General features: G+C 52.7%; 3 protein-coding genes across 4 annotated transcripts; 1 reads left to right on the forward strand and 2 right to left on the reverse strand.

Annotated features, from left to right (window-relative positions):
• Positions 1–12,866: 12,866 nt before the first annotated feature.
• RNF26 (ring finger protein 26) lies at positions 12,867–15,588 on the forward strand. Its single transcript, XM_004456261.3, has one exon. The coding sequence runs from the start codon at positions 13,414–13,416 to the stop codon at positions 14,710–14,712; it is 1,299 nt and encodes a 432-aa protein (XP_004456318.1). The 5' UTR covers positions 12,867–13,413; the 3' UTR covers positions 14,713–15,588.
• Positions 15,589–17,287: 1,699 nt separating this feature from the next.
• Positions 17,288–19,090, reverse strand: C1QTNF5 (C1q and TNF related 5). 2 transcript variants are annotated; one of them, XM_058289328.2, is made up of 3 exons: positions 18,947–19,090; positions 18,447–18,703; positions 17,288–18,195 (listed from the first exon to the last, which is right to left on the reverse strand). In XM_058289328.2, the coding sequence occupies exons 2-3, from the start codon at positions 18,658–18,660 to the stop codon at positions 17,678–17,680; spliced, it is 732 nt and encodes a 243-aa protein (XP_058145311.1). In that variant the 5' UTR covers positions 18,661–18,703; positions 18,947–19,090; the 3' UTR covers positions 17,288–17,677. The 2 variants fall into 2 exon arrangements, with proteins under 2 accessions (XP_058145311.1, XP_004456317.2); XM_004456260.5 differs by lacking the exon at positions 18,947–19,090 and having other exon boundaries at positions 18,447–18,815.
• Positions 19,091–19,223: 133 nt separating this feature from the next.
• MFRP (membrane frizzled-related protein) lies at positions 19,224–24,767 on the reverse strand. Its single transcript, XM_004456258.4, has 13 exons — positions 24,517–24,767; positions 24,336–24,438; positions 24,132–24,245; positions 23,866–24,015; positions 23,534–23,747; positions 23,011–23,141; positions 22,755–22,880; positions 22,453–22,517; positions 21,565–21,713; positions 21,038–21,168; positions 20,793–20,924; positions 20,079–20,206; positions 19,224–19,998 (listed from the first exon to the last, which is right to left on the reverse strand). Exons 1-13 carry the CDS (start codon positions 24,568–24,570, stop codon positions 19,774–19,776), a joined length of 1,722 nt encoding a protein of 573 aa, XP_004456315.1. The 5' UTR covers positions 24,571–24,767; the 3' UTR covers positions 19,224–19,773.
• Positions 24,768–26,183: the final 1,416 nt, after the last annotated feature.

Below are 26,183 nucleotides of genomic sequence, written 5' to 3' on the forward strand. Positions count from 1 at the left end.
CTCAAACCAAAACTCATATTCATTTAGCAATAATTCCCCATTCTCCCGTCATATCACTCCAGTAAACACTTATCTGCTCTCTATCTCTGTGAATTTGCCTATTCTAAGTATTTCATATGAGGAAAATCGTAGAATATTTGTCTTTTTGTGTCTGGCTTATTTCACTCAGCATGATGTCTTCAGGGTTCACCCAGGTTGTAGCATGCGGCCGCAGTTCCTTGTTTTTTCTGACTGGTAAAGCTCCACTGGGTGGAATTTGTTCATCCATTCATCTTTTGAGGGACACTTGGGTTGCTTCCACTTTTTGACTACTGTGAATAATACTGCTATGAACATTGGTGTACGAATATCTGCTGAATCCCTGCTTTCAAATCTTTTGGGTATATACCTAGGAGTGGAATTGTTGCGTCATATGGTAATTTTATGTTTAGCTTTCTGAGGAAATGCCAAACTATTTTTCACTGTAGCTGCACTATTTTACATTCCCACCAACAATGTACGAAAGTTCCTTTTTCTCTGCAGCCTTGAAAACTTGTTATTTTCCATTTTTAATATAATACCATCCTAGGGGGGCTGTAAAGTGGTATCTCTCTGTGGTTTTAATTTGCATTTCTTTAATGGATGATGTTATGCTGAGCATTTCTTCATATACTTACTGGCCATCTGAATATCTTCTTTGGAGAAATGTCTATTCACGTTTTTTGCCCATTTTTATTAAATTGGGTTGTTTACCTTTTTGTTGTTGAGTTGTAGGAGTTCTTTATATATTCTGGATGTTAAACCTTTATAGCTTCAAATATTTTCTCCCATCGTAGGTTGTCTTTCACTTTCTTGATAATGTCCTTTGTTTTTAATTTTTTTTTTAAAGATTTATTTAATTCCCCCGCCTCCCCTGGTTGTCTGTTCTCTGTGTCTATTTGCTGCATCTTGTTTCTTTGTCCGCTTCTGTTGTCGTCAGCGGCACGGGAAGTGTGGGCAGCGCCATTCCTGGGCAGGCTGTACTCTCTTTCACGCTGGGCGGCTTTCCTCACGGCGCACTCCTTGCGCGTGGGGCTCCCCCACGCGGGGGACACCCCTGCATGGCACGGCACTCCTTGCGCGCATCAGCACTGCGCCTGGCCAGCTCCACACGGGTCGAGGAGGCCCGGGGTTTGAACCGCGGACCTCCCATGTGGTAGACGGACGCCCTAACCACTGGGCCAAGTCTGCTGTTTTTAATTTTAATGAAGCCCATTTTTCCTGTGTTTTTGTTGTTGCTGCTTGTACTTTGGGTGTAAAATCTAAAAATCCATTATCTACTACAAAGTTTCTGTATTTTTCTTGTGAGGGTTTTATGGTTTTAGCTCTTATATTTCAGTGAATGATCCATTTTGAATTAATTTTTGTTTATGGCCAGAGAAAGGTGTCCACATTCATTGTTTTGCATGTGGATTTCCAGTTGTCCCAGCACCATTTGTTGAAAAGATGCTTCTTTACCCACTGAATGGACTTGGCACCCTTGTTGAAAATCAGCTCGCCATAGATGTATGGATTTCTCTCTGGACTCTCAGTTCTATTCTCCTGGTCTGTATGTTTATCCTTATGTCAATACCAAACAGTTTTAATTACTGTAGCTTTGTGGTAACTTTTTTTTTTAGATACTGGGGGTCAGGGATTGAACCCGGGACCTCATATGTGGAAAGCTGGTGCTCAACCACTGGACCATATTGGCTCCCCTGAGTTGGTTTTTATGTTTGTTTTTGCTTGTTGTTTGTTTCCTTTTTCCTTAGGAGGTACCAGGAACCAAACCTGGGACCTCCCATGTGGGAAGCAGGTGCTCAACTGTTTGAGCCACATCCATTCCCCTGAAATAACTTTTTAAAGATTTATTTATTTATTTCTGCTCCCACCTTGTTTTTGCACTTGCTGTCTGCTTTCTGTGTCCATTTGCTGTGTGTTCTTCTGTGTCTGCTTGTCTTTTCTTTAGGTGGTACCGGGAACTGATCCTGGGACCTTCTGGAATGGGAGAGAGGCGCTCAATTTCTTGCGCCACCTCAGCTCCCTGGTCTGCTGCGTCTCTTATTGTCTCTCCTCTGTGTCTCTTTTTGTTGTGTCATCTTGCTGTGCCAGCTCTTCACACGGGCCAGCACTCTGTGTGGGCCAGCACTCCTGCGCAGGCCAGCACATCATGCAGGCCAGCACTCTGCATGGGCCAGCTTGCCACTCAGGCCAGTTCACCTCACGGGCCAGTTTGTCTTCACCAGGAGTCCCTGGAGATTGAACCCGGACCTCCTATATGGTTGACGGGAGCCCAACTGCTTGAGCCACAACCATTGCCCTGTAACAACTTTTGAAATAAGTTTGTTCTTTCTCAAGATGTTTTTGGCTATTTGGGGTCTCTTGCAATTCTATATGAGTTTTTAAAAAATATTTGTTTTATTTATTTCCTCCCCAATTCCCCCTGTTGTCTGCTCACTGTGTGTTCTTCTGTGTCTGCTTGTATTCTCATTAGGCCACTCTGGGAACTGATCCTGGGACCTTCTGAAGTGGGAGAGAGGCAATCATTCTCTTGAGCCACCTCAGCTTCCTGTTCTATGTCTCTTATTGCCTCTCCTCTGTGTCTCTTTTTGTTGTGTCATCTTGCTATGTCAGCTCTCCACATCAGCTAGCACTCTTGCACAGGACAGCACTCCCACACGGGCTGGCACTCTTTGTGGGCCAATTCACCGTGTGGGCCAGCTTGCCTTCACCAGGAGGCCATGGGCATCGAACCCTGTACCTTCTATGGGATAGACAGGAGCCCAACTGTTTGAGCCACATCCATTTCCCCTGCATTTTTATCTTGTATCCTGCAACATTGCTGAATTTGTTTATTAGTTAGAGTATTTTTCTTGTACACTTTTGGGGAGTTTCTATATATAGGATATGTCAACTACAAATAGGAATAATTTGACTATTTCTTTTCATATTTGGATGCCATTTCTTTCTTTCTTTTGCCTGATTGCTCTGCCTAAAACTTCCAGTACCATGTTGAATAACAGTGGTAGCAGTGGGCATCCTCGTCTTGGTCCTGAATCTTAGGGGAAATCCTTGGGTATCTTTTGCCATTCAGTACGATACTTTTCTGTGGGTTTTCAGAAATGCCCTTTTTCATGTTCAGAAAGTTATCTTCTATTCCTAATTTTTTGAGTGTTTTTATCATGTTGGATTTTGTTAAATGTCTTTTCTATGTCAATTGAGAATATCATGGGGATTTTCTCCTTTGTTCTACTAATGTGGTCTATTTCATTGATTTTTTTATGTTGAACCATCCTTGCATTCCTGGAATAAATCCCACTTGGTCACAGTGTATAGTCCTTTTATTTTTTAAAAAAGATTTATTTATTTTTTATTTATTTCTCTCCCCTTCCCCACCCCCCGCCAGTTGTCTGCTCTCTGTGTCCATTTGCTGTGTGTTCTGTGTCCGCTTGCATTCTTGTCAGCAGCCCTGGGAAACTGTGTCTCTCTTTTGTTGCATCATCTTGCTGCATCAGCTCTCCATGTGTGTGGCATCACTCCTGGGCAGGCTGCACTTTTTTTGTGCAGGGCAGCTCTCCTTACGGGGCGCACTCCTTGTGCGTGGGGCTCCCTTACATGGGGGACACCCCTGCATGGCACGGCATTTCTTGCGTGCATCAGCTCTGTGCATGGGCCAGCTCCACATGGGTCAGGAGGCCCTGGGTTTGAACCCTGGACCTCCCATGTGGTAGGCGGACACTCTATCAATCTATCTATTGGATTCAGTTTGCCAGTATTTTGTTTAGGATGTTAGCATTATATTCATAAGGGATAATTGGTCTGTAATTTTCTTTTCTTGTACTGTCATTATCTGACTTTGTTATCAGGGTAATGCTGACCTCAAAATGAGGTAGGAAGTAATACCTCCTCTTCTATTTTTTGGAAGATTTTATGAAAGATTGTTGTTTTAAATCATCTTTAAATGTTCAGTAGACTTCAGCAATGAAACCATCTGATCCTGGACTTTTCTTTGTTGGGAAAGATTTGGTTTCTTTACTTATTATGGTTCTGTTGAGTTTTTCTGTTTCTTCTTGAATCAGATTAGATAGTTTGTAGGTTTCTAGGAATTTGTCCATCTCATCTAGGTTTTCTAATTTGTTGCCATATGATAGTTCATAGTACCCTCTTATAATCCTTTTGATTTCTGTAAGGTCAGTAATAATATCCCCGCTTTCATTTCTGATTTTAATTATTTGTGTCCTCTCTCTCACTTTTTCTTTGTCAATATGGCTAAAGGTTTGTCAATCTTATTGATATTTTTTTAAAAAAACAACTTTGGATTTTGTTGATTCTCTCTTTCTTTTCTCTATCTCTGGTCTAAGAAATTCTGTTCTAATTTCTTTAGGTGTGAAGTTCGGTTATTGATTTGTGGTCTTTCTTCTTTTAAATGTAGACATTTAGAGCTATAAATTTCCCGCTAAGCACTGCCTGTACTGCATCCCATAAGTTCCAGTATGTTGTGTTTTCATTTTCATTCATTTTAAGATATTTCCTAATTATCCCTGTGATTTCTTCTTTGACCCATTGACTGTTTAATAGTGTGTTAGTTAATTTCCACATATTTGTAAAATTTCCAGTTTTCCTTCTGTTATTGATTTCTAGATTTATTTATTGTGTTTGAGAAGATACTTTGTATGATTTCAATATTTTAAACTTTATTAAGAATTGATTTGTGGCCTAACATGTGGCCTATCCTTTTACCTTTTGTTTAACTGTAACTGTCTTAATTTCTCTTTCATTTTTGAAAAATAATTTTGCTGGATATAGTATTCTTGGTTGGTGTATTTTTGTTTGTTTTGTTTTTTTAAGGATTTTAAACATTCCATCCCAGTGTCTTCTGGTCTCCATGATTTCTTTCTTTCTTTCTTTCTTTTAATTTTTATTTTATTTTTGAGGTATTGGGGCTGGAAATTGAATCCAGGATCTTGTTTGTGGGGAAGCTGGTGCTCAACCACTGAGCCACATCAGCTCTCCTGAGTTTTTTTGTTTGTTTGTTTGTTTGCTTATTATTTATTGTTTGGTTTTTTTTTTTGATGCACCAGGAATTGAACCTGGGGCCTCCCATGTGTGAAGCAAGTACTCACCTGCTTGAGCCACATCTGCTCCCCCATGATTTCTGATAAGAAATCCCCTGTTAATCTTACTGGGGAGCCCTCTCTTTGTCTCTGGATTTTGGCAATTTCACTATAATGTGAGTTTATATAATGAGTTTATATAATGTGGATTTATATAATTTCACTATAATGGTGAGAAATCTACACATTATAGAGTAGATTTCTCAGTGTCTATCCTGCTTGGAGTTTGTTCATCTTCCTGGATGTGTATATTCATGTCTTTCATCAGATTTCAGAAAATTTTGGCCATTATTTCTTCAAATACTATTTCTGTCCCTTCCTCTCTCTCTTGTCCTTCTGGGACTCCACTGATACAGATGTGGGTATGCTTGATGCTATCCTACAGGTCCCTAAAGCTCTATTCTTTCTTTTTTTTTTCATAATTTTTTTCCTTTCTGCTCCTCACACTAAATAATTTCAACTGTCTTGCCTTCAAATTCACTTGTCTTTTCTTCTGCCTATTCAAATCTGCTGTTAAATCTGTCTAATAAGTTTTTCATTTCAATTAATTTATTGGACACTTCAAAATTTCTGTTTGTTTCCTTTTAACCACTTCCATCTTTTTATTTCTTTTAGACAATGTGTTTCCATTTCCTAATTTAGTTCTTTGTATATGGATTCCTTTAACTCATTGAACAGGTGTTTCAAAGTCTTTAATATTTCCAATGTATGCACTTCCTTAGATATGGTTTCTAGCAAGCTCCCCGCAGCCCCCTGCCCCGTGAATGTGTCATACTTTCCGGTTTCTTTGTTTTGTAATTTTGTGAGTGTGTGTGTATAGAACTGGACATTCTGAGTATTTGTTGTTTTAACACTGGAAATTGAGTTCTCCCACTCCTCTGGGATTGCTGACTTTTATTTGTTTGTTTGTTTTGTTTTGTTGAGGGCTGGAGCCATCAATCTGTGACTTTTCCAAATGATTTAGCTCCCAAATGAAGAATGGAAAAAGAAAAAAGAAATTGTAAAAAGTAGTGCCTCTTAAAGACTCCTCTGCAGTTTTTGCCTGAGTGGGGTTGGGGTCTGGACAAGAGCTGCCCTCAAAGCCCAGTGATCTGAAGTAGCTGATCAAAAGCAGTTGCTCAGACTCCACTCTCAGGACTGGGGAGGACGAGGTCCTTATAGCCCGCCCTGCACCAGCAAGCTGTGCCAGGAGCCCGGGCTGCGGTCTCCACTGCCGCCCTGCCCGGGGGCTGGAGGATGGGGATAGGCAGCCGCTGCACAGAGGGTGAAGCTCACTGCTCTTTACATCACTGCGAGCTACCAGCCTCTTCCTCCAGGTCTTCTCTGGAGGCTGCACAGTGTTCCACTAGACTTCAGAATTCCAAAATAGTTGATTCAAACCGTTCCTTCCAGTTCACCGGTGGTTCTGATGGAGGGACAGATTCCAGGAGCTTCCTACTCCACCATCTTCCCACAGTCCTGCTTCTGGCTTTAGGACGTTGTATGTCAGGAACAAAGCTGGGGTCTAAAGACAAGATGATGAGTAAGACAAGGTCCACGTGCTTGAGGAACTGGAACTCTACCGAAGAAGACAGACAAGCAAACACTTGTAACGTGCCAAGTAGCAGGATGCAGGTATGTACACAAAACAGGTACTTAGCCCAGCCCAAGTCATCAAAGAAGGCTTCCTGGAAGAGGAGACACCTAGCTGCATTTTAAGGGATGACTGGTAGGTAGTCAGGTAAACGGGCTTATGGAGTATGATGTTTAAAGTGATATAACATGCTCTGTGTAAACCAACACTTGGCAACTGGTTAGTATCCTGCGAGAGAGGAAAGAAGTTAGTGAAGAACGAAGCCAGATTACAGAGGGTTTGTAAACCATGGCAAATTGTGAAGAGCGGCGGGGTGTGTATGAATCGTTTTGAGCAGGGCAGTATCCAGTCTGCTTTAGATCCAACGGCATTCGAGCCCCAGAGGGGTGCAACCAAAAGGCCCACTTTCCCAGGTAGCATTTCCCTCCTCAGGCCCCTCTTGTCCCTGTATGACGGGTTGGAAATGTCCTATCGCTTCTCGGGAAGCTGCCTCCTGCAAGCCAAGGCAGCCACACCAGAAGGCGATCCTCCCTCTGTCACCTCCGCGTGCCTGAGACCTTTTTCTCAGCCTCTGCTCCTTCCCATGCCAACCTGAGGTGGGACACAACACTTCACTGCATCCTCTAGAAACAATCCCCTGGGTAAGCTCCATACCTATACAGCCGTTAAAAGATTAAGGTTGATCTCTTAATCATGGAGTGATTGCCAGAATATAATTTATTATAGCATATCATATTATATATGTATTTATTAACCTTCACATTGAAACCATGAAAGGATCAGAACTAAATAAAAATAGTTTGAAAGAGGGATAGAAGGAACAAGTTCACCGCTTGTGTAAATGGAAGCTTACTTCCCATATGTCTAGATCTTTGAAAGTTAGAAATCAAATGAACTGTTAAATATCCTCTATCTCCCTATCTTGATAAATATACCTTCTAGTCATAAAAGAAGAAATTATGTAAAGCTATGGTTTTTATATGACAAAGTCAACAATATGTCCAAGAGAAATTAATTTAATTATTATTGTACATGCCGGGTGTTCTCCTGATGGACCAGCAATACTTGGATGGAAAATAAACTCATAGACAGTTCATACATTATGTATTTATTCCATAAAATTTATTTTTCAAGCCATCACTTCAACAAAATCACAAATTATATTGTTATAATAAAAATATTCTCACATTGTATGTTCTATTGCCAGTAATGTCAAATTAATTGACCTTTTTGAATCATTGTTGCTCTTGTTTTTTGATACAAAATTAACTTCATTTGGAGAAACTTCACTCTACCAAAGCCTTAGCAACTACAAGTATTACTAATATTTTAAAGCAATACTTAGATTCAGAAATGAATCATAAATTTTACATATTCAAACATTATAAAATAATAAATATTTTATCCCAGACTATATTAAGAATATTTTTTCATCATGTAAGTCTTTATCACTTTTACTGAAATTTTCACCATCTCTTAAAGCAATATCTAGATCCACTTGGTATTTCTTAAGTTTTAAGTTTTACTTCTTTCAAATTCTTCAAATTTGGGGTTATGAAGAAAACCCCCAAAACACCAATATGTTGCTACATTTCTTCAAATCTCTTTGAGTTGAGATCTTAGCCAGAAGAGAGTCTCTGTAGAAATTGGTTTGTGGATTATTTGTATGTGAATCTTCTTCACCATCATGCAAATGTTTTTGCTTCCTGGTTCAAGTTTATTTAGCTCTTTATTTTGAAATAACTTCAAACTTTCAGAAGAGTTGCAAGGATAATATAAAGAGCTCTTATATATCCTTGGCCCAGATTCATTGCTTTGCCATATTTTTTGCTTTTTTATTCTTTCACCACATCAAGCATCTATGTTCATTTGTGTACCTATGTGTAATTATTTATTTTTAATGAATCTTTTGAGACTAGGTTGCTTACATCATGCCCATTTATCTCTTTTTTTAATTTTAATTTTTAAAGATTTATTTTTTATTTATTTCTCTCCCTGCCCTGTTGTCTGCTCTCTGTGTCCATTTACTGTGTGTTCTTCTGTGTCCGCTTGCATTCTTGTCAGTGGCACTGGGAATCTGTGTCTCTTTTTGTTGCATCATCTTGCTGCATCAGCTCTCCGTGTGTGCGGCGCCACTCCTGGGCAGGCTGTGCTTTTTTCGTGCAGGGTGGCTCTCTTTGCGGGGGTACACTCCTTGTGTGGGGGGCTCCCCTACGCGGGGGACACCCTTGCATGGCATGGCACTCCTTGTGCGCGTCAGCACTGCACATGGGCCAGCTCCACACGGGCCAAGGAGGCCCGGGGTGTGAACCTTGGACCTCCCATGTGGTAGGTGGACACTCTATCAGGTGAACCAAGTCTGCTTCCCCCATTTATCTGTTAATGCTTCAGTATTTCCTAAGAACAAGTCTACACTCCTATATAACCACCATACAGTTAACAAATTCAAAAAATTTAAATTGATATAATACTTATTTCTAATCTATAGTTCATATTCCAGTTTGGACAATAGTCCCAATAATGTCTGCCCCAGCTTTTGTATTTCCCCCTTGTATGGGATCCAGTCCAGAATTCCCTTTTGCAGTCATTTATAGTGTCTCATTACTCTCCTTTAATCTGGAACAATTCCTCAGACTTTGACTTTCATGTTTCTTTTTTTCTTTTTTTTAACATTTGTTAATTGTCCACCCCCATTGTTTTTGCACTCATTGTCTGCTCTCTGTGTCCATTCACTGTGTGTGTTCTTCTGTGTCTGTTTGTCCGCTCTTGAGGAGGCACTAGAGAACCAATCCCAGGACCTTCTGGAGTGGGAGAGAGGTGCTCAATCTCTTGCACCACCTCAGCTCCCTTGTCTGCTGCATCTCTTATTTTCTCTCCTCTGTGCTTCTTTTTATTGTGTCATCTTGCTGTGCCAGCTTGCCATGCAGGCCAGCACTCTGTGTGGGTTAGCTTGCCTTCACCAGGAGGCCCTGGGAACCGAACCCTGGACCTCCCATATGGTAGATAGGAGCCCAATCGCTTGAGCCACATCCGCTTCCCTAAAGATTTTAATTAATTAATCCCCCACCTCATTGTTTGTGCTCACTGTCTGCTCTCTGTGTCTGTTCATTGTGTGCACTGTCTTGCTTGCCTTCTCATGGAGGCACTGGAAACTGAACCTGGGACCTCCCATGTGGTAGGCGGGTACCCAACTGCTTAAGCCACATCTGCTTCCCCCTTCCATGTTTCTTAATTCGATTTTTTAATTATGGTTTAACAGCTGCATAGACTTAGATGTTATGATATTTTCAAATTATAAATAATGCTGCAATAAATAACTTTTGGGCATATATATTTTTCATATTGTTGAAAATGTATCTTAAGAATAGATTCCTATAAGTGGATGTCTAGGTCAAAGGGTAAATGGATATGTCGTTTTTTGTCCCTCCCCCCCAGATGGCTCCCTGTCTGTTTGCTCATTGTTTTTTGCTCCATGTCTGCTTGTTGTTTTTGCTTAATGTCTGCTCATTGTCAGTTCAATGCATGTTTGTCTTCTTTAGGAGACACTGGGAACCGGACCTGGGACCTCTCATGTGGGAGGTGGGCACCCAACTGCCTGAGCCACATCCACTCCCTGGATATGTAGTTTTGTAGGTATCACTAAATTCTCCTCCGTAAGGGTGGTAACATTTTGTTTTCCTATCAGCAATGTATGAAAGAGCCTGCTGCCCCATAGCTATGTCAACAGAGTATATTGTCAGGCTTAATTTCCTTCTATTTTATTGGAATTTCTTTAGATTTAGAAAAAAGCCATTTCTCTAAAATTAAAATTTACATATTTTTAATCCTTTCAAAAAGTAAAACAGCCAAAATTAGATTCTTTGTTAAACTTTTGTCAATATTATGAATAACAAAAACAGTTCATCTCATACATCTGTGGGTAGTGTGAATTCAACAGTAATTTTTTTCCCACTTAAGAACTATAATTTGCTCTTTATTTGAGGATCTTCTATTGTTTTGTTTAACTCTTTCAGTATTTTGTCTAAATTAAATCTATTTGCTTTAACAGTATTTAGTCAGCATTCCCATCTTGTATCCAAGAGTGGTTGTAAGGTTAGATTCGATGTGTTTTACCAAGATGTTCCATCTTTGGGCAGATCCAGAGAATATCATATATAACCTTTTGTTTTTTTTAGTTTATTTATTTATTTAACTCTACCCCCTTGTTTGCACTCATTGTCTGTTCTCTGTGGCTGTTTGTTGTGTGCTCGTCTTCTTTTTTCTTAGGAGGCACTCAGGACCTCCCAGGTAGGAAGCAGGCACCCAGTCGCTTGAGCCAATTCTGCTCCCTCATATACAATCTTTTGACTCTTCCAAAGATTGTCAGCACTGCTGTGGCAGCACTGAACAATGGCTTCTGATTGACAGAGGAACCCATGTGTTTGTGAAATGCAGGGTCTGTCAGAAGAAGTACAGGCTGAAGACACGGATTTAGAAATGGTATTGTACAGAAGAGATGTAAGGGAGGAGGCCATGAGGCAAACAAAGAATACAGGAGGGGGCAATGTCCCCAAGACCACCAAGGGTGGAGGAAGTGATTGGGGGTGTCAAAAGTTGCAGGAAGGCAGAGCGGATATAGCTCAGTGGTTGAGCACCTGCTTCACATATGCATGTATGAGGTCACAGGTACAATCCCTTGTATCACCTGAAAAAAGAAAAAGAAAAAAAAGCAGCAGGAAGATCAACCAAGATGCCCTTTGAAGAGGAGAAGGTAGGGGTGGCGGGGCCAAGAATCTTGAAAGGGAAGTGGCATATATTCCTAAGAGTCAAAATTGGGAGAAGGGTGCACAGTGGGAAAATAAAAATAAATGACAGCAACAATAACTACAACAGCATACCATACTCTGGGCAGGGGGATAAAACAAACCTTTGTTATTCTCTTTTGCTTAGAGAAATTGGCCTTTTGTGTTCAGAGCTTGAATTAGGTTGGAGCAGAAATACACTACTCATCTCCAGAGGAAGAGAAAGGGCCTGAGAAAACAGTGTTGAGTTGGTGAATGACAGAGGCAAGAGAGAGGACCAACTGCATTCTAAATACTTCAGTTATTCCTTTCTGTAGTGCAACCCCAATGCCTCAGGGCAGGTTTGCTGCACCCCTCAGCTTTCTATCAGTGGTGCTTAGCAGAGTGAAGGACTTCAGGTAAATGCTCACGAAAAGGTAAAGAGGACAGACACTTTCAGGGCTCCAGGCCAGAGTGGAAAAGGAGAATTCAATACAAGTAGGAAATTAAAGCAAATGGGGATTAGGAGAAGGCTAAACTCCCCAACTATCCTTGGAGTTAGTGTGGAACACGAGGCTTCTCAAAATATTTTGAATATAGTTTGAATATTAAAGAAAAGGATGGTTTCCCGAGGAGTCTAGAGGCTCAGCCAAAGATTGTCTTTTTTTTTTTTTAGGAGGTATGGGGTCTTGAACCCATGACTTGTACATGGGAAGCAGGTCCTCAACCACAATTAGATATCTGATTACTGAGTGTACAAGTGAAAAAAAAAATTAGTAGGGGACAGGGCAGGAAGGAAAGCTACTTCTGGGTTCTGTCCCCTTTCCTCAAAGCTAACGAGGTTGTCTCCGAAGGGTGCTGAGAAAACCTGATGGAGCTTGGGGAAACAGTCTGAAATAGCAGTTTGGGAATCCCCTGCAGCCATCTGTTTACTCAAAGCCCTTCCCTTGGGAATTGCTTGAGCGCAGGCACTGACTTTTATTTTTTTGTATACCCAATGCCTATCTAGCAGAGTGGACCTACCTAACCCATTGTATGAGCTCGATTAATGACTGACTGAATGAATGGATGGCGTCGAGGCCGTGGGTCTGAGGCCGCAATCCCAGTGGGCCCAGAGCAGAGGCGGCCACCGCCGCCAAGAGCCTAAAACGCCCCTAGTCGCAAGGAGAAAAGAACGGCCCCAAATATAGCCAAGTCCAAGGTTTGGCTCTTTTAGAGGGCGGGGCTAGGGAAGCGTAGCCCGTCTCTGCCCGTCCACTGACCAATCACCACCTCCAAGGGGCGGAGCTGTTCTGGCTCCGTTCCCGCCCTCCGAAGAGTAAATATAGTTGGGCGCCGTTCGAACGGACCAATGGGTGCTCGACGGTCCCTGCGGTTGCGCCTCACCGATTGGCCGGAGTTCGTCGTCTCCCTCCTTGCCACGCCTCTTGCCCCACCCCTACGCACACAAGATGGCGGCGCCCAGCGGAGTAGAGGCCGCGCCAGGGCTTTGCTGAGGCTCAGTCTCTTCTCCACTCTCCCTTTGGGGGCGAAGCGCCACGAGCCCCGAGGACGGGGGCCGGGCGGGGACAGGGGCATATGCGCAGCTGGACCGCGAGCCCGCGCCCAGCTTGCGCCGCCCCCACCCGGCCCCGGCCCGATCCCATCCGTTCCCGGTCTCCTCGTCTGACCCAGTGGCTGGCCGTGGTCCGCCACCACCAGGCCTCCAGAGCCCAGGTCTCTTCTCCAGCCCGGCCTCACCTCTGCTTTAGAGATGCTTGGCGTCCCGCCCGCAACCAGCCCGCCTTCCAACCCGGGACTCCTGGACTGACACCTCGTCCCCTCTCGCTACCGAGACTCCACATCCCTCTACCATTTCTTTCCCAGATTCTTTATTCCTCCTTTACAAACTAACCTCTGACTCCCCAAAACACTGACAACCTTGACACCCCCCTCTACCGAGAGCCAGGCTGCCCTCCCCAGCCCTGCCATGGAGGCTGTGTACCTGGTAGTGAATGGGGTGGGCCTGGTACTGGACGTGCTGACCTTGGTGTTGGACCTCAACTTCCTGCTGGTGTCCTCCCTCCTGGCGTCCCTGGCCTGGCTCCTGGCCTTCATCTACAACTTGCCTCACACGGTACTGACTAGTCTCCTGCACTTGGGCCGTGGGGTCCTGCTTTCACTGCTGGCCTTGGTCGAAGCCTTGGTCCGGTTCACCTTGGGGGGCCTGCAGGCCTTATGTACCCTGCTGTACAGCTGCTTCTCTGGCCTGGAGAGCCTGAAGCTCCTGGGGCACCTCGCCTCTCACGGGGCACTGCGGAGCCGGGAGATACTGCACCGGGGTGTCCTCAGCGTGGTCTCCAACGGCCATGCTTTGCTGCGCCAGGCCTGTGACATCTGTGCCATCGTCATGAGCCTGGTGGCCTATGTGGTCAACAGCCTGGTCAACATCTGCCTCATTGGCACTCAGAACCTCTTCTCCCTGTTGCTGGCCCTGTGGGATGCAGTGACGGGCCCCCTATGGAGGATGACGGATGTGGTGGCTGCATTCCTGGGCCACATTTCCAGCAGCGCTGTGGCCATGGCCATCCTCCTCTGGACCCCCTGCCAGCTGGCACTGGAGCTGCTGGCCTCAACTGCCCGCTTCCTGGCCAGCTTTGTGCTTGTCAATCTCCCTGGCCTGGTGTTGCTGGCTGGTGTGCTGGCAGTGACGGTGACCGTGCTGCACCCAGACCTCACCCTAAGGCTGGCCACCTGGGCTCTCAGTCAGCTCCATGCCTGGCCATCCTACCACCGGCTCCGAGAAGATGTTGTGCGCCTGTCTCATCTTGCCCTGGACTTGGAAGCCTGGCGCCGAGTGTGGAGCCGCAGCCTGCAGCTGGCAAGCTGGCCAAGCTGGGGAGGGGCATCTGGGGCCCCCCAGGCGGGCCCGAGGAGGGTGCCCTCAGCCAGGACTGGGGGTCAGGAGGCTCCCGCAGCAGGGCCCAGATCGGAGGCAGAAGAGGAGGAGGTGGGAACAGCCAGAGTGACACCTGCCCGGGGCCGGGAGAGACTCAATGAGGAAGAGCCTGATGTTGCGCAAGACCCATGGAAGTTGCTGAAAGAACAGGAGGAGCGGAAGAAGTGTGTCATCTGCCAGGACCAGAGCAAGACAGTGTTGCTCCTGCCCTGCCGGCACCTGTGCCTGTGCCAGGCCTGCACCGAAATCCTGATGCGCCACCCTGTCTACCACCGCAACTGCCCCCTGTGCCGCCGGGGCATCCTGCAGACCCTCAATGTCTACCTCTGAAGGCCCCCTCCCTGCTTGTCCACCCCTCCACACTTCACGCGAGCACCTGCACTGGGATGGCATTGACTCTTGATCTCGGACCTGGCCTGCAGCCCCTCCCTGCCCCAGTGGCTGTCATGGCAGGCCTCCAAGCCAGACATCCAGGACATCAGGACGGGAACTCTGGACGATGACCTGGGCAGGGGCAGGGTAACAGCACTGCTTGGTCCCTGTGATGCTGAGGGTGGTGAGTGTGTCACTATGCAAGGGCCCCGAGACTGTTCACTGTGGGTGCTCTTCGAGCCGGCCAGGGCCCGCCCACATGCCAGCCTCTGGGGCTGGCCCTCCCTGTTCCCGGCTTTTCTGTTGGGGATTTGCAGGCCCTCTCCCTGCCCCCTTCCTGCTTCCACCCCAGCTTCTGCAGCCACACCACAACATGTTTGGGTGTTTTGGTTACTCAAGGGCCTTGGATCGATCTTGAACCTTTGCTTTCAGGCAGAGCCCCTGTGCCCTGGCGGGCTTTGGTGCCCTTAGAGCTACTACTTCTGCCTGCCATGATCTTAGGAGGCTGCCTCTCCCCACCTGGTCTGGGATCAGAAGTTCACCCCTGGAGGAGGTGGGGTTACATCTCCACCTGGCTTTGGGACCATGTACCCTCTGGCATCCCAGCTCCACTGGGAGCCCCGGGAGGATAACCAGATTTCCCCTAGAATCCCTTTAACTGGCCACATCACAGAAAAATGGCATTCCCCTCCATTTGTCTCTCCTTGCACTGGGGAGGGCAGACAGTGCATATTTCACTAGGGTCCAAACAAAAGGGGTCAGGGCCTGGGGCACTCAGCTCCCTGGGCATCTGCCTGGTCCAGTTTCCAGCGAATAAAGCTCTCTCGACAGCTCTGCCAGCCTCCGTGTGTGCCTGCAAGGAGGAGCCGTGGCCCAGCCCGCCAACGCTGCTGCGGGCCCTTCAGCCCTGCTGGAGCCAGAAGCGTGACCTGGGGGGTGGACCCGGGCTTAAGCCGGGGCATGGGGAAAGAGAGAAGATAGGATGGGAGGCCATGCTACGGGGAGCCCAAGCCAGCTGTGCCCGGACTGCTTTCACCCTCTCACACACATGGCTTTCAGAAAGCCTTCCCTCTTTTCTGTTGCCAGAAATTAAGCCCTTGTAGAGGGGAATGTGAACTTTCCCCTTCCTGGACTCAGCCTTCCCAGCTTTTCCTGTGGAGCCGCTCTTCCCCAGAAGGCTCTTGGGGTTCCTGCTGCCAGGAGTCCAGTCTGCCCGCGGGTTCCTGCGGTGGGGTGGGTGGCCTTGTGTCTCTTGGCACAGGGTCTGGCGTGACGTGGAGCCTGAGGAGGGCGGAGCTGAAGCCCAGCTCTCCTGAGGCCCGTCTGTGGCTCACCTGTGGGGCGCAGTTCCCATTGGTTATATTCTCCCTCACGTGGCCGGCAAGAGTGGGGGAGCACCCCCCTCATAATTGTATGTTGCCTCCAAGAGCCTAATGGCGGGGGCAGCCTTCTGGAATCTGGGGGTGGGGTGGGGGTGCTAGTGGTGGTGGTTCGGGAGGAAACTTGCGGAGAGGCTGAGCAGCTGGAACTGACCAGGCCTGGTTTGTTAGTCACCGCTGGGGGGGGGGGCGGGGCTGGGGCTGGTCCTGGAGGCCAAAGGCGGGGAGCCTGTGCCAGCCTCAGGCTGAGTCGCACAACCCTGCCAGGCTATGCCCAGCACAGGGGGGGAGCTTTCCCACATTGACCTCAGAGTTGGGGGGCCTGAGGGGGGGCTCTGCTGTTTCTTCTTTCCCCCCAGCCCCATGAGGGACTATGAAAATAGGCTGGAGAGGGAGCTGAGCAAGGGGAGGGCTGGCTCCTTCCAGACTCTGTTTACTGTGCCCCCCACCAGGGCACAACCTAAATCAACTCAGACGGGTAGCTCTCGGGGGCAGCATCTCATTCACCCGGCCTGCTTCCGCTATCTCTTACCCTGTAGCCCCATCCCAACACCAAGAGAAGATAAACTTCCTGAGCTGAGCGCCCAGGACCTCCTCCACCCCCACCACGATTCCATTGGCTGATTGCAATTCCCTGCCCCGGCCAGCCCCAGTTACCAGGAGCTGCAGCTACCCCCATCAGGGCTGCGTTCTGGAGCGGGCGCACCCCCTTGTGGTCATGTCAGAAACGACTTATCTCTCGACACCAGGGACAGTCCACTCTCCTGGCATGAGAGAGAGAAACAGCTTTCCTGTCATCTAGGGACCAGGCACGCGGCCAGCACATCCATGAACGAGAATCCTGGCTCCTGTGTGTTGGATCGGGCAGGCGTGTGTGTGGTGACGGCAGCTCCACCCAGTCCACATGGCATTTTGGTGTGAGAAAAAGGTGCCCCTTTCTCGGGTGGACAAAGCCCCTAGCCGGGAGGGCACCCCTCCAGCCGGGCACTCCTGTTCAGGGCACAGCCTACAGGTGGCAGCTGGGAGGGGCAGCGCCTCACTCACCCCACCTGCTTCCTGTACCTCTCGCCCTATAGCCCCCTGCCTAAGAACCTTCCTCATCCCCAGAACCGGGACATCCCCACTGCCCACGAAGAAAGGCTGAAGCCAGAAGCGGGGTTTTGTAGATTTATTGAATGATCTCTGAGAAAAGGGCAGGCCCTGGGAGCGGGAGGGATGGACAGGGGAAGGGTCCAGAGAAGCAGAGGGCCAGGAGGAGAGCACCCCAGCGTGGGGTCCTGGGCCAGAGCAGCGGGCACACCTGCAGGCCAGCAGAGCACACCCCTTCGGTCTTGGGCAGAAATCCAGCCACTGCCCCACGCTGCCGGCGGCTCTCAGACCACCTCTGGCCCCCCACCCTGCCCGCAGCAGGATGGAGAGGTCCCCACCACTCCCTGCCGGTTCACAGCCTTCTGGGGGGCCAGCCCTCCCAGTGGCTGTGGCTGTCAGTGGCACTCGGGCCTCCTGCCGGAGTAAGACCGGGTGAGCTCACTTCCCAGCGGGCATCAAGCGAAGACAGGGGAGCTGTGCCAGTCAGAATACACCAGGAATCCCGAGAAGGTGCTGTCTGTCTTGATGCTGGCGTAGATGCCAATGTAGTCACCCACGCCCACCTGCACCCACACCTGGTCCTCCGGCTCCAGCCGCACCATGGCGCCCCCTGAGAGCGAGGCTGGCTTGGGCCACCCCCCGAAAAACTGGAAGAAGGAGGCGATGGACTCGCCATTCTTCACCAGGTCGAACTGCAGGCTGGCGCGGTAGACGGTGGCGTGCACCGCGAAGTAGTAGACCCCGGGCACCTGGCAGGTGAACTTGCCCGTGGCGGCGTCGTAGTGTCCCTGCTCGTTGACCAGCACGCGGTCGAAGGGGAGCGGCGCGTCCGACGGCGGAGGTACCCGGCTCTCGGAGCGCTTGGCGCTGAAGGCGGAGCGCGGCGGCACCGAGCACTCACCCGCCGGCCCGGTCGCCCCCGCCGGCCCCACCTCTCCTCGCGGCCCGGGCTCCCCCCGGGGCCCCGGCAGCCCTGCGGGAGCAAGCGGCGCGCTTAGGGCGCTGGCGAGGGCGGCGGCGGGGTCAGCCCTCCCCGGCCGCCACTTCCTCGTCCAGTGCCTCGCTCGGCACCCAGGGCCCCCATCGCCTCCCGCCGCTCCCCGCAGGGCTTGGGGCGGATCTGGGGGGCGGGGCGGGCTGGTCAGAGGGGGTCCCCGGAGTTCCGGCTCTCTCCACCCCTCGCGGAGCGGGAAGGGGCGGGCGCCGGGCAGCCCCCCTGCTTACCCGGCCGCCCGCCCTCGCCTCTCTCGCCCGGAGCCCCCGGCGCGCCGTCGCGGCCGTCGCGGCCGTCGCGGCCAGGCAGGCCCTGGCTGCCGTGGTGGCCCGGCGTGCCCGGCAGGCCGGGGTGCCCCGGGCACAGGCTGGGGATCTTGTTGTCGTCCAGCGGGGCCGAGCCGGCCGCCAGGCCCAGGAGCAGCAGGGCGAGGAGCGGCCTCATGGCGCTGGCACGGGGAGCCCGGACGCCGGGGGCCTCTGGCAGCCTGTGGGCAAGGCGGGCCTGGAGTCGGGGCCCAGAGTCCCCGCGCCTGGCTCCCTTCCCGGCCCAGCGCGGCCGAGTCGGTCCCCACCCCACCGCCATCTCCCCGAGGCTGGGCGGCCGCGGGGGGGCAGGGGGGCGGACGAGGCGGGGGGCCCCCCCGAGAACCAGGGAGCCAATCTCGAGGGCGGGGAGCGGCTGCGCCCCCGCCCAGGCTTTCCCACAGCCCCCCCCCCTCCAGGCTCACCCCGTCCTGGCTCCCGGGGCTGCTCCTTCGGGGCGCTCGCTACTCCGGACCCTCTGGGTGGCCCCTGCTCCCGCCCGGGTGCTCCTCCCGGGCCGGGCACCCCCCGCCCTCGCCGCCCAGCTGGTCCCGGTCCGCTCCCCGCTGGCTGCGCTCCTCCCAGACTCCAAGAGGAAACCAGTTGTTCGGGGGCCAAGAGCTCCGGGCCGGGAAATAGCAGGGAAATAACTCGTGGTGTCGGCGGGCGCCTGGCCAACGTTTGGGGGGGGGGGGGAGAAGGGAGGGGGAGAGGCTTGATCCGGGCACCGAGAGGCAGAACCGTGGGAGACAGGCAGGGAGCCCCGAGCAGCCGGAAGGAGATGGTGCGAGCCAGCGGGCCAGGAAGGGACCCTGCCGTCCTGGGAAGAAATGCAAGGGGGAGCTAAGGGCGGAGAGTTCCAGAGGCAGGCGGCCCCCTGGGCCTGCGCTTAGAGCAGGGCCTGCCCCCTAGTAGGCACCCCATACATATTTATTGTATAAATGAGAAAATCAGAAGAGGGTGTGGTGAGACTCTGAAACAAAACAAAACAAAACGGGTGGAAAAGGGGCGGGCGGGCTAGAAGGCAGAAGGCAGCAACCTGGCCAGGCTCATTTGGAAGCACCTAGGCTGTGAGCAGAGCGGCCTGAGCAAGCAAAGGGACAGGAAGGTGGCTGGGAGGGCCCCAGGAGCCTGGAGACCCCAGAGAGGATGGGCAGGGCCCCATGCTGCCCCCCTCCTCTGTTCCCCTGCCTGGGCACCCTGATGGGCAAAAGGAGGCTGGACAGGCAGAGGGCAGGGGGCCACTTCCGGGTCAGGGCAGGGCACAAGCCTCCGGGCCAGCAGCCTCGGGCAGCCTGTTGCAGTTGAAGGGCCAGGGAGTGCCCAGGAGTGCCAGGCTGGGCAGGCACTGCCGCTCTGCCTCCTGGCAGACAGAGCGGCAGGGGGGCAGGACGCTGCCCAGCAGGGCGCAGCGGGGCACGAGCAGCCCGCAGAGAAGCCTCCGGAAGGCCTGGTAGCAGGGGAGACTCGTCAGGCTCTGTGGAAGGGGGAGATCTGCCCTCAGGCCCCCTGCCCTTCCTGGGGTGCGGCATCCCTCCTCCTCTCTGCCCAGGGTACCTCGTAGCCTCTGAGGACCTCCACCACCTCCCCCTGGGTGGCCAGGCCCACCCAGATGTTCGGGAAGGCTGTGGTGTTGTAGCTCAGACCGATGCACATCTCCACCTGGATGTCTTCACAGGCCAACTCTGCAGGGATAGGAGGGGAGGGTCACACTGGACCACTCACTCGCTGTGTGACCTGGGGTACTCACCTAACCTGAGTCCTTGTTGTTACATGGGTCCTTTGGGGGTGGGGTGAGAATCACAGGAGCTAACATGGAGAAATGCACTGCGCACTTTGAGGATTCCCGTCACCCTCGACTGCCGATCCAAGCATCCGTCACCAGCCCTGGGCATCACGTGGCACTTCGATCTCGGGGAACACGGGGCACCATCCTTTGCAGGGACCTCTTGGGCATCTGGGCGAAACCCCTGCTTCCTACATGAAGTCTCACCGTCATGTTTTGAGGGGGACAGTGGAAGGCTTCTGGTGCTAGAGCATGGTCTGGTTTTAGAAGCCCCAGCCATCACCTTCTAGTTTTGCTTCCCTCGGGGGTGGCACTGAGCACCGCTGCCACTGCCTGGAGGGCCTCAGGAGAAGTGATCCCAGAGTCAGGGCAGTGAGGGCCACCCCTCCTCCCCATCTGGGGGACAGGGACATGGTTCCTCCGTGATGGATGGCTCAGCGTGCTGCGCTAACAGACCATGCCCCGCCCCGGGGCAGTCTCCTCACCCGGGGGCGGGAACAAGGGGCCGCTGCAGTTGTGTGCCGCGCTGCCATCTGCACAGCCTCTCCACGTGGCGCACACCCACGGCAGGTCCTTACACCCTCCGTCCTGGCAGAACTCTCCGGGCCCACAGGGCTCTGTGGGCACAGGAGGCGTGGGTTCTCTTGGGGCCCCGGCAGGGTCCAGAGCCCTTCCCTGCTCCCCTGGAGCTGCCTCTACTGCCCACGCTCCCTGGTCCAGGGGCACCTACTCTCCGTGGCATTGAGGGCCTGGTAGGTGGCCGAGAAGCCCCCGCTGCTGACACCATGACGCGTCCTAAAGATCACAGCCAGGTCTCGGTGCGGGGAGCTGAGGCGGGCTGGTGGCTCTGCTCCACAGAACCTGCCCAAAGCAGAGAGCAGTCCTGGGGGTGCCGGAGGTGAGGGGGGACGCAAGGAGCGGACGGTCGGCTGCGGGAGACACGCATGCTCCGTGGACAGAGGATTAAGATGGGGGAGATCAGTGAGGGTCCCTGGACCCCGCAGGGGCGGGGGGAGGGGTAAGCACAGGGACGGGGAGCGGAGAGGGAAAGGGCCTTTGGGGACGGGGAGTTGTGAAGGCTTTGAGGTGGGGAAGTGCCAGCCTCTTCTAGGGTGGCGGTGAAGAGCGCTGTGGCTTGGGGTAGCAGAAGAAAATGGGGCTGGGGAATATGTCAGGGCCAATGTCGGCCCAGCCCTGAGCAGAAGATTCTAGAGTATGGAGCTGATCCCCAGCTCCAATCCCTGGCTCCAGCTGTACCTGCCCAGGCGGCTGAGGGTCCCCGAGGGGCTGGACTCGTACACCTCCACGTAGTCAAGCTTGCACCCGTCCTGAGCTGCCAGGCTGAAGTTGTGGAACTGCAGCTCTATGCTGTACCCAGCAGGCACAGAGATATGCCACGTGCAGAGCTGGGGAGGGCACAGGAGGCCTCATGGGGGCCTTCCCCAGTCCCCGTCTGGGCATCCAGCCTGAACTCCAGAGGCGGCTCCTTCCCCAGCGAGGCAGGGAATGGGTGGGCATTGCCCACCTACAGTTCATATTGGTGACTCTTTTTTGAGGTACCAGGGCCGGCGATTGAACCCAGGATCTCATGAGTGGGAAGCTGGTGCTTAGCCACTGAGCTACATCAGCTTTCCCAAGTTGGTTTTTTACATTTGTTTGTTTTTGTTTTTAGGAGGTACCAGGGATCAAACCTGGTCCTTGTATGTGGGAAGCAGGCGCTCAACTGCTTGAGCTACCTCTGCTGCCCATCGTACTGGTGACTCTTAAGATAGGAAGAGGGGGGATTGGAGGTGGCTCAAGCAGCTGGGCACCCACCTTCCACATGGGAGGTCCTGGGTTCAGTTCCCAGTGCCTCCTAAAGAATGCAATGAGCAGACACAATGAGCAGGGACAACAAGCAGACAACGAGCAGACAGTGAGCAGAAAGATGAGGGAGCCATCTTGGAGGGGGGGAGGGAGACAGGAAGGACCATTTAACTTGTCTGGTCTCAGACATCAGCCTAACCAGAGCAGGAACATCTGAGGACAAAGTAGGCATTTAATACGATTTCCTTCCCACCCTCTTGGTCTCTGACCTTCCCAAGTACCAGGCAGTGCCTACCAGTGCCCAGGTGTGTCCCCCACCCCCCAAAGTGCTGCACTTACCTGTTGGTGAGGGTAGCTGGGAGTAGAGAAGTTGCCCTGTAGCCCTGTTAAATTCCCCCCACACCCTGTAGGGAGGAAGAGGGGCACGTGAACTTGCAGGATTGGTGCCTCCACCCAACCAGGGCTGGTGACTGCAGAGCAAGACTTGGGGTCATGGCCCTGGGGAAACAAGAAGGCCAGGCAGGGATGCCGCCGGGGGTGCTGAGGTCGGGGTTGGGCCAGAGCTGGGGAGACCAGCCTGAACCTGGACCAGAGGCCCCAAGTGAGTGCCCACCCTGCGCCCCGCAGGCCCCCTGCCGCACCTGGGAACTTGGCACTGCAGTTGGCCTCATCACTGCCATCGGCACAATTGGCAAAACCATCACACACCGAGTCAGGCAGCAGGCAGACGAGCTGGTCGCAGGGGAACTCATCGTGTGCACAGCTCCCTGGGAGTGAGCCCCCCGAGTCAGAACCCGCAGAGTCAGAACCCCCCCGAGTCTCCGCCCCCTTTGCCAGTGGTAGGGAGGGACGTGGACGCTTAACGGGCAGGTGGGGACCCGGAGGGAAAAGGCTCACCATGCCCAGGGGCCACAGCCTGGTACCAGGCGTGGAAGCCAAATCCTTCCACGCTGCTGTCAGAGATGAAGGCCACCCGGAGGTGGCTGGCATTGGTGTTGAGTGTTGGGGGAGGCACCCTCCCACAAACCCTGCGAGAAGCCAGGTGGGGAGTGATGGAGGCTTGGAGCTCCAGGCCAGCCAGAGGGGGCCTGCCTGGGCCCTGCGACCCTCAGTGGTCCAAAGGCCCCTTGAACTTCCTGGGAGCTTTGTCCTCTCCAACATCTGCACTTTCATCCTTGCTTATTTATCATAGAAAGACAAGTAGGAGCTCCACTTGCCAGATTAGGGAACTGAGGTCGGGGAAGGGAAGTCACCTTCCCAAGGTCAAACAGCAAGGTGATAGCAGAGCCAGGCCCCAAGGTCAAGTCTCTCAGTTTCCTCCCAGTCTTGCCTCTCCCCCTGGAGCTTGCTGGTTCTGCCTTCCAGACAGTGATTCGGTGGCAAGACAGGGCCAGGGTCTCCTGGGGACAGGGGGACCCACCTGAGGAGGGGGCCTTCAGGGTCAGGAGAGATCTCCAAGCGATCGAAAAGACAGGAGGTCACACTTTCTGTGCTGAGTGTGTTGATCTTGAGCTGTACTGTGTGGCCCGTGGCTACCTGGATGTGCCACTCGCAGCGGGTGTTGGGGGGGTAAGGGTCTGGGTAGTTGGGGCTGCTGAAGAAGCCCCGTGGTCCGGGAAGGAGCCCCCCACAGGCTGCAGAGATGGAGGCTAGGGGTCAGAGGTCAGGAGGAGAGAGGCCTTTTTCTTGCCAAGGTACCTCTTCCCCTACCATCTTGGGCCATTCTCCTTGAAAATCTGCCCGAGTGCTCACCGGACTGGGATGTGGGGCTCATGCGAGCCTCCTGCTGTGCTTTGGGGGTCCCAGTCGCCTGAGAGGTGGTGATGGTCCTGGGAGGGGTGCCAGCGGTGGCCCTGGGGTCTCGGGCTGGCAGTGGGCTGTGGGAGGCCCCAGGTAGCAAGCCTGGAGGCAGGAAGACGGAGGAGTGGGATTCAGAGGGTGCTGGTCCCTCGGACGCGGCATGTGGCGCGTGGAGCCTCGTCCTAACGGTCCCCCTCCGAGCAGGCCCCGGTACTCACGGGCCAGGGTGACGGCCACCAGCAGCCCGAGCAGCAGCAGCAGCAGGCTGGCGAGCAGGAGCACACAGAGCCAGGAGAAGTGGCAGTCTGGCCGCAGCCCCCGGGGACGCCGGCCTGTGGGCAGGCAGGGGGCGTCTGCGAGAGCCGCTTCCCTCGGGCACCCCTGGCCCGTCCTCAGCCCCGGGGGCGGGGTGAGATGGTTACCGTGCCAGGGGGCTCGGGAACTGCCGCTGGCATCCTCCGGGAAGGCCGGTGGAGGGCGGGCGGGCTCCGTCCCGGGTTCGAAAGCAGGATTGCAGAACTCAGTCTGGAAGGGAGCGGCGAGGCTGAGGAGCCGCAGGCGGGCGCTGGCGTCCGGGAGGGTGGTCCTGTGTGTGACCCTTACCTTGCTCGGCTCTGTCGCCTCCACCCGGAGGATGACATCTGAGCGGTCCCTCATGGCCCGAGGCGCTGCGTGGCTTTCTGGAACCCCGTGACAGCCCGAGACCCCTAGGGCCCACTCCCTGACCCCAAAGCACCCACCTAAGGAGCAGCCTCTATGCCTGGAGGGGAAGCGCTGCCAGGCAAGCCCAGCTCCCCGGCTGCCCTTGGCGGACCGCGTGGGCTCCTGCTACTCTGTGCCTGGCTGGGGGCAGGGACAGCAGCCGCCAGGAATTCGCAAAGGCACGAAATGGTCCCTTAATCCAACTCAGCTGAGGACGCTGAGGTCAGGACCCTGGCACAGGGGGCAGTTCTTAAAGGCACAGGCAGTGACTGAGCTCACCCAGCACAAAAACTGGGTGCTCCGCAGCACCCTTCTCTCACTTCACCCAAGGTATTCAGTGAGCCCCCAGAGAGGGCTGGAGGAGGAGAACGATGGGCCACTTTGTAGGCTTGGCAGCCTTTGGTGGTCTGAGAAAGGGAAAGAAGCTGGGCAGAGGGCACTGGCAGCTTCGAGGCCCATGATTCCAAGGGCCCTGGACACAGCCAGCTGCCCACTGCTTCTCCCCATCAGGCTGGTGCCAAGCCGGGCCAAGCTGGGTCACGGTGTGACCAGGACAAGTTGATGAGCCATGGTCAGAAAAAAGATGGGTGGGCTGCCTGTACCTGTGCTGGCATGAGGGGGATCTGGAGAAGTCGGTGGCCTGTTCCTGAGACCCCTAAGCCTGCAGGACAGAGGAGAAGGAGCCCGAGGTTCTGGATGGGGACAGGAGCTGTCTGGGCAGGGCCTGGCGGTTGGTGCCATCTGCTCTTGCGGGATAGGAGACCTGCACTCTGCGAGCTGGACCGTCTCACGCCTCTTCATTCCTTAGCAAAATTCTCTTGGAAAATCCCAGCCTGGCCCAGCTGTCCTAAGGGAAGCAAGGGAAGGGACGGTCAATGTGTTTTGCGTTAGCCATGCTCAGGCCGGGGGCTGGGCAGGGCCAGAGGAGGGGCGGCGGCAGCTGTGCCGGCTCCCGCTTAGAGGCTGTCTGTCCTGGGCTCGCCCTGGGCTCGCGGCCTGAGGGGCATGCAGTTTCTCTCCTTTAATGACTCCGCAAGCAGCAATACCCATTCTGCAGATGATGGCACTAAGGCTCCGAGAGGGGAAATGATTTTCCCATGGTCACACAGCTACAGAGAAACAGGGAAACTACAGAGACAGGCCCTGCACCTAGGACGGGGTAAATCCAAAGCCCTGGCTTTGCACGGCCCACCTGCTTCACCCTGCACTCAGCTGAGGCCCTCTGGTGGCAGAGGGGAGGGAAGACGCAAAGGGGACAGGTTCGGTGAGCAGCTACCCAGGATATCTCCCCACCTCAAGTTCTTCTCATGGCCTTGGGCTGCTTTTATCTGGGGAGTCAAGCCTCTTCCTGGACAGAAGGTGCTTTTTTTTTTTTAAGATTTATTTTATTTGTCTCTCTCCCCTCCCCCCCCGTCCCAGTTGTCTGTTCTCTGTGTCCATTTGCTGTGTGTTCTTCTTTTCTGTCTGCTTCTGTTGTTGTCAGCGGCACGGGAATCTGTGTTTCTTTTTTTTTTGTTGCGTCATCTTGTTGTGTCAGCTCTCCGTGTGTGCGGTGCCATTCCTGGGCA

This window comes from Dasypus novemcinctus, chromosome 27 (genome assembly GCF_030445035.2).
Source record: "Dasypus novemcinctus isolate mDasNov1 chromosome 27, mDasNov1.1.hap2, whole genome shotgun sequence".
NCBI classification, from domain to species: domain Eukaryota; kingdom Metazoa; phylum Chordata; class Mammalia; order Cingulata; family Dasypodidae; genus Dasypus; species Dasypus novemcinctus.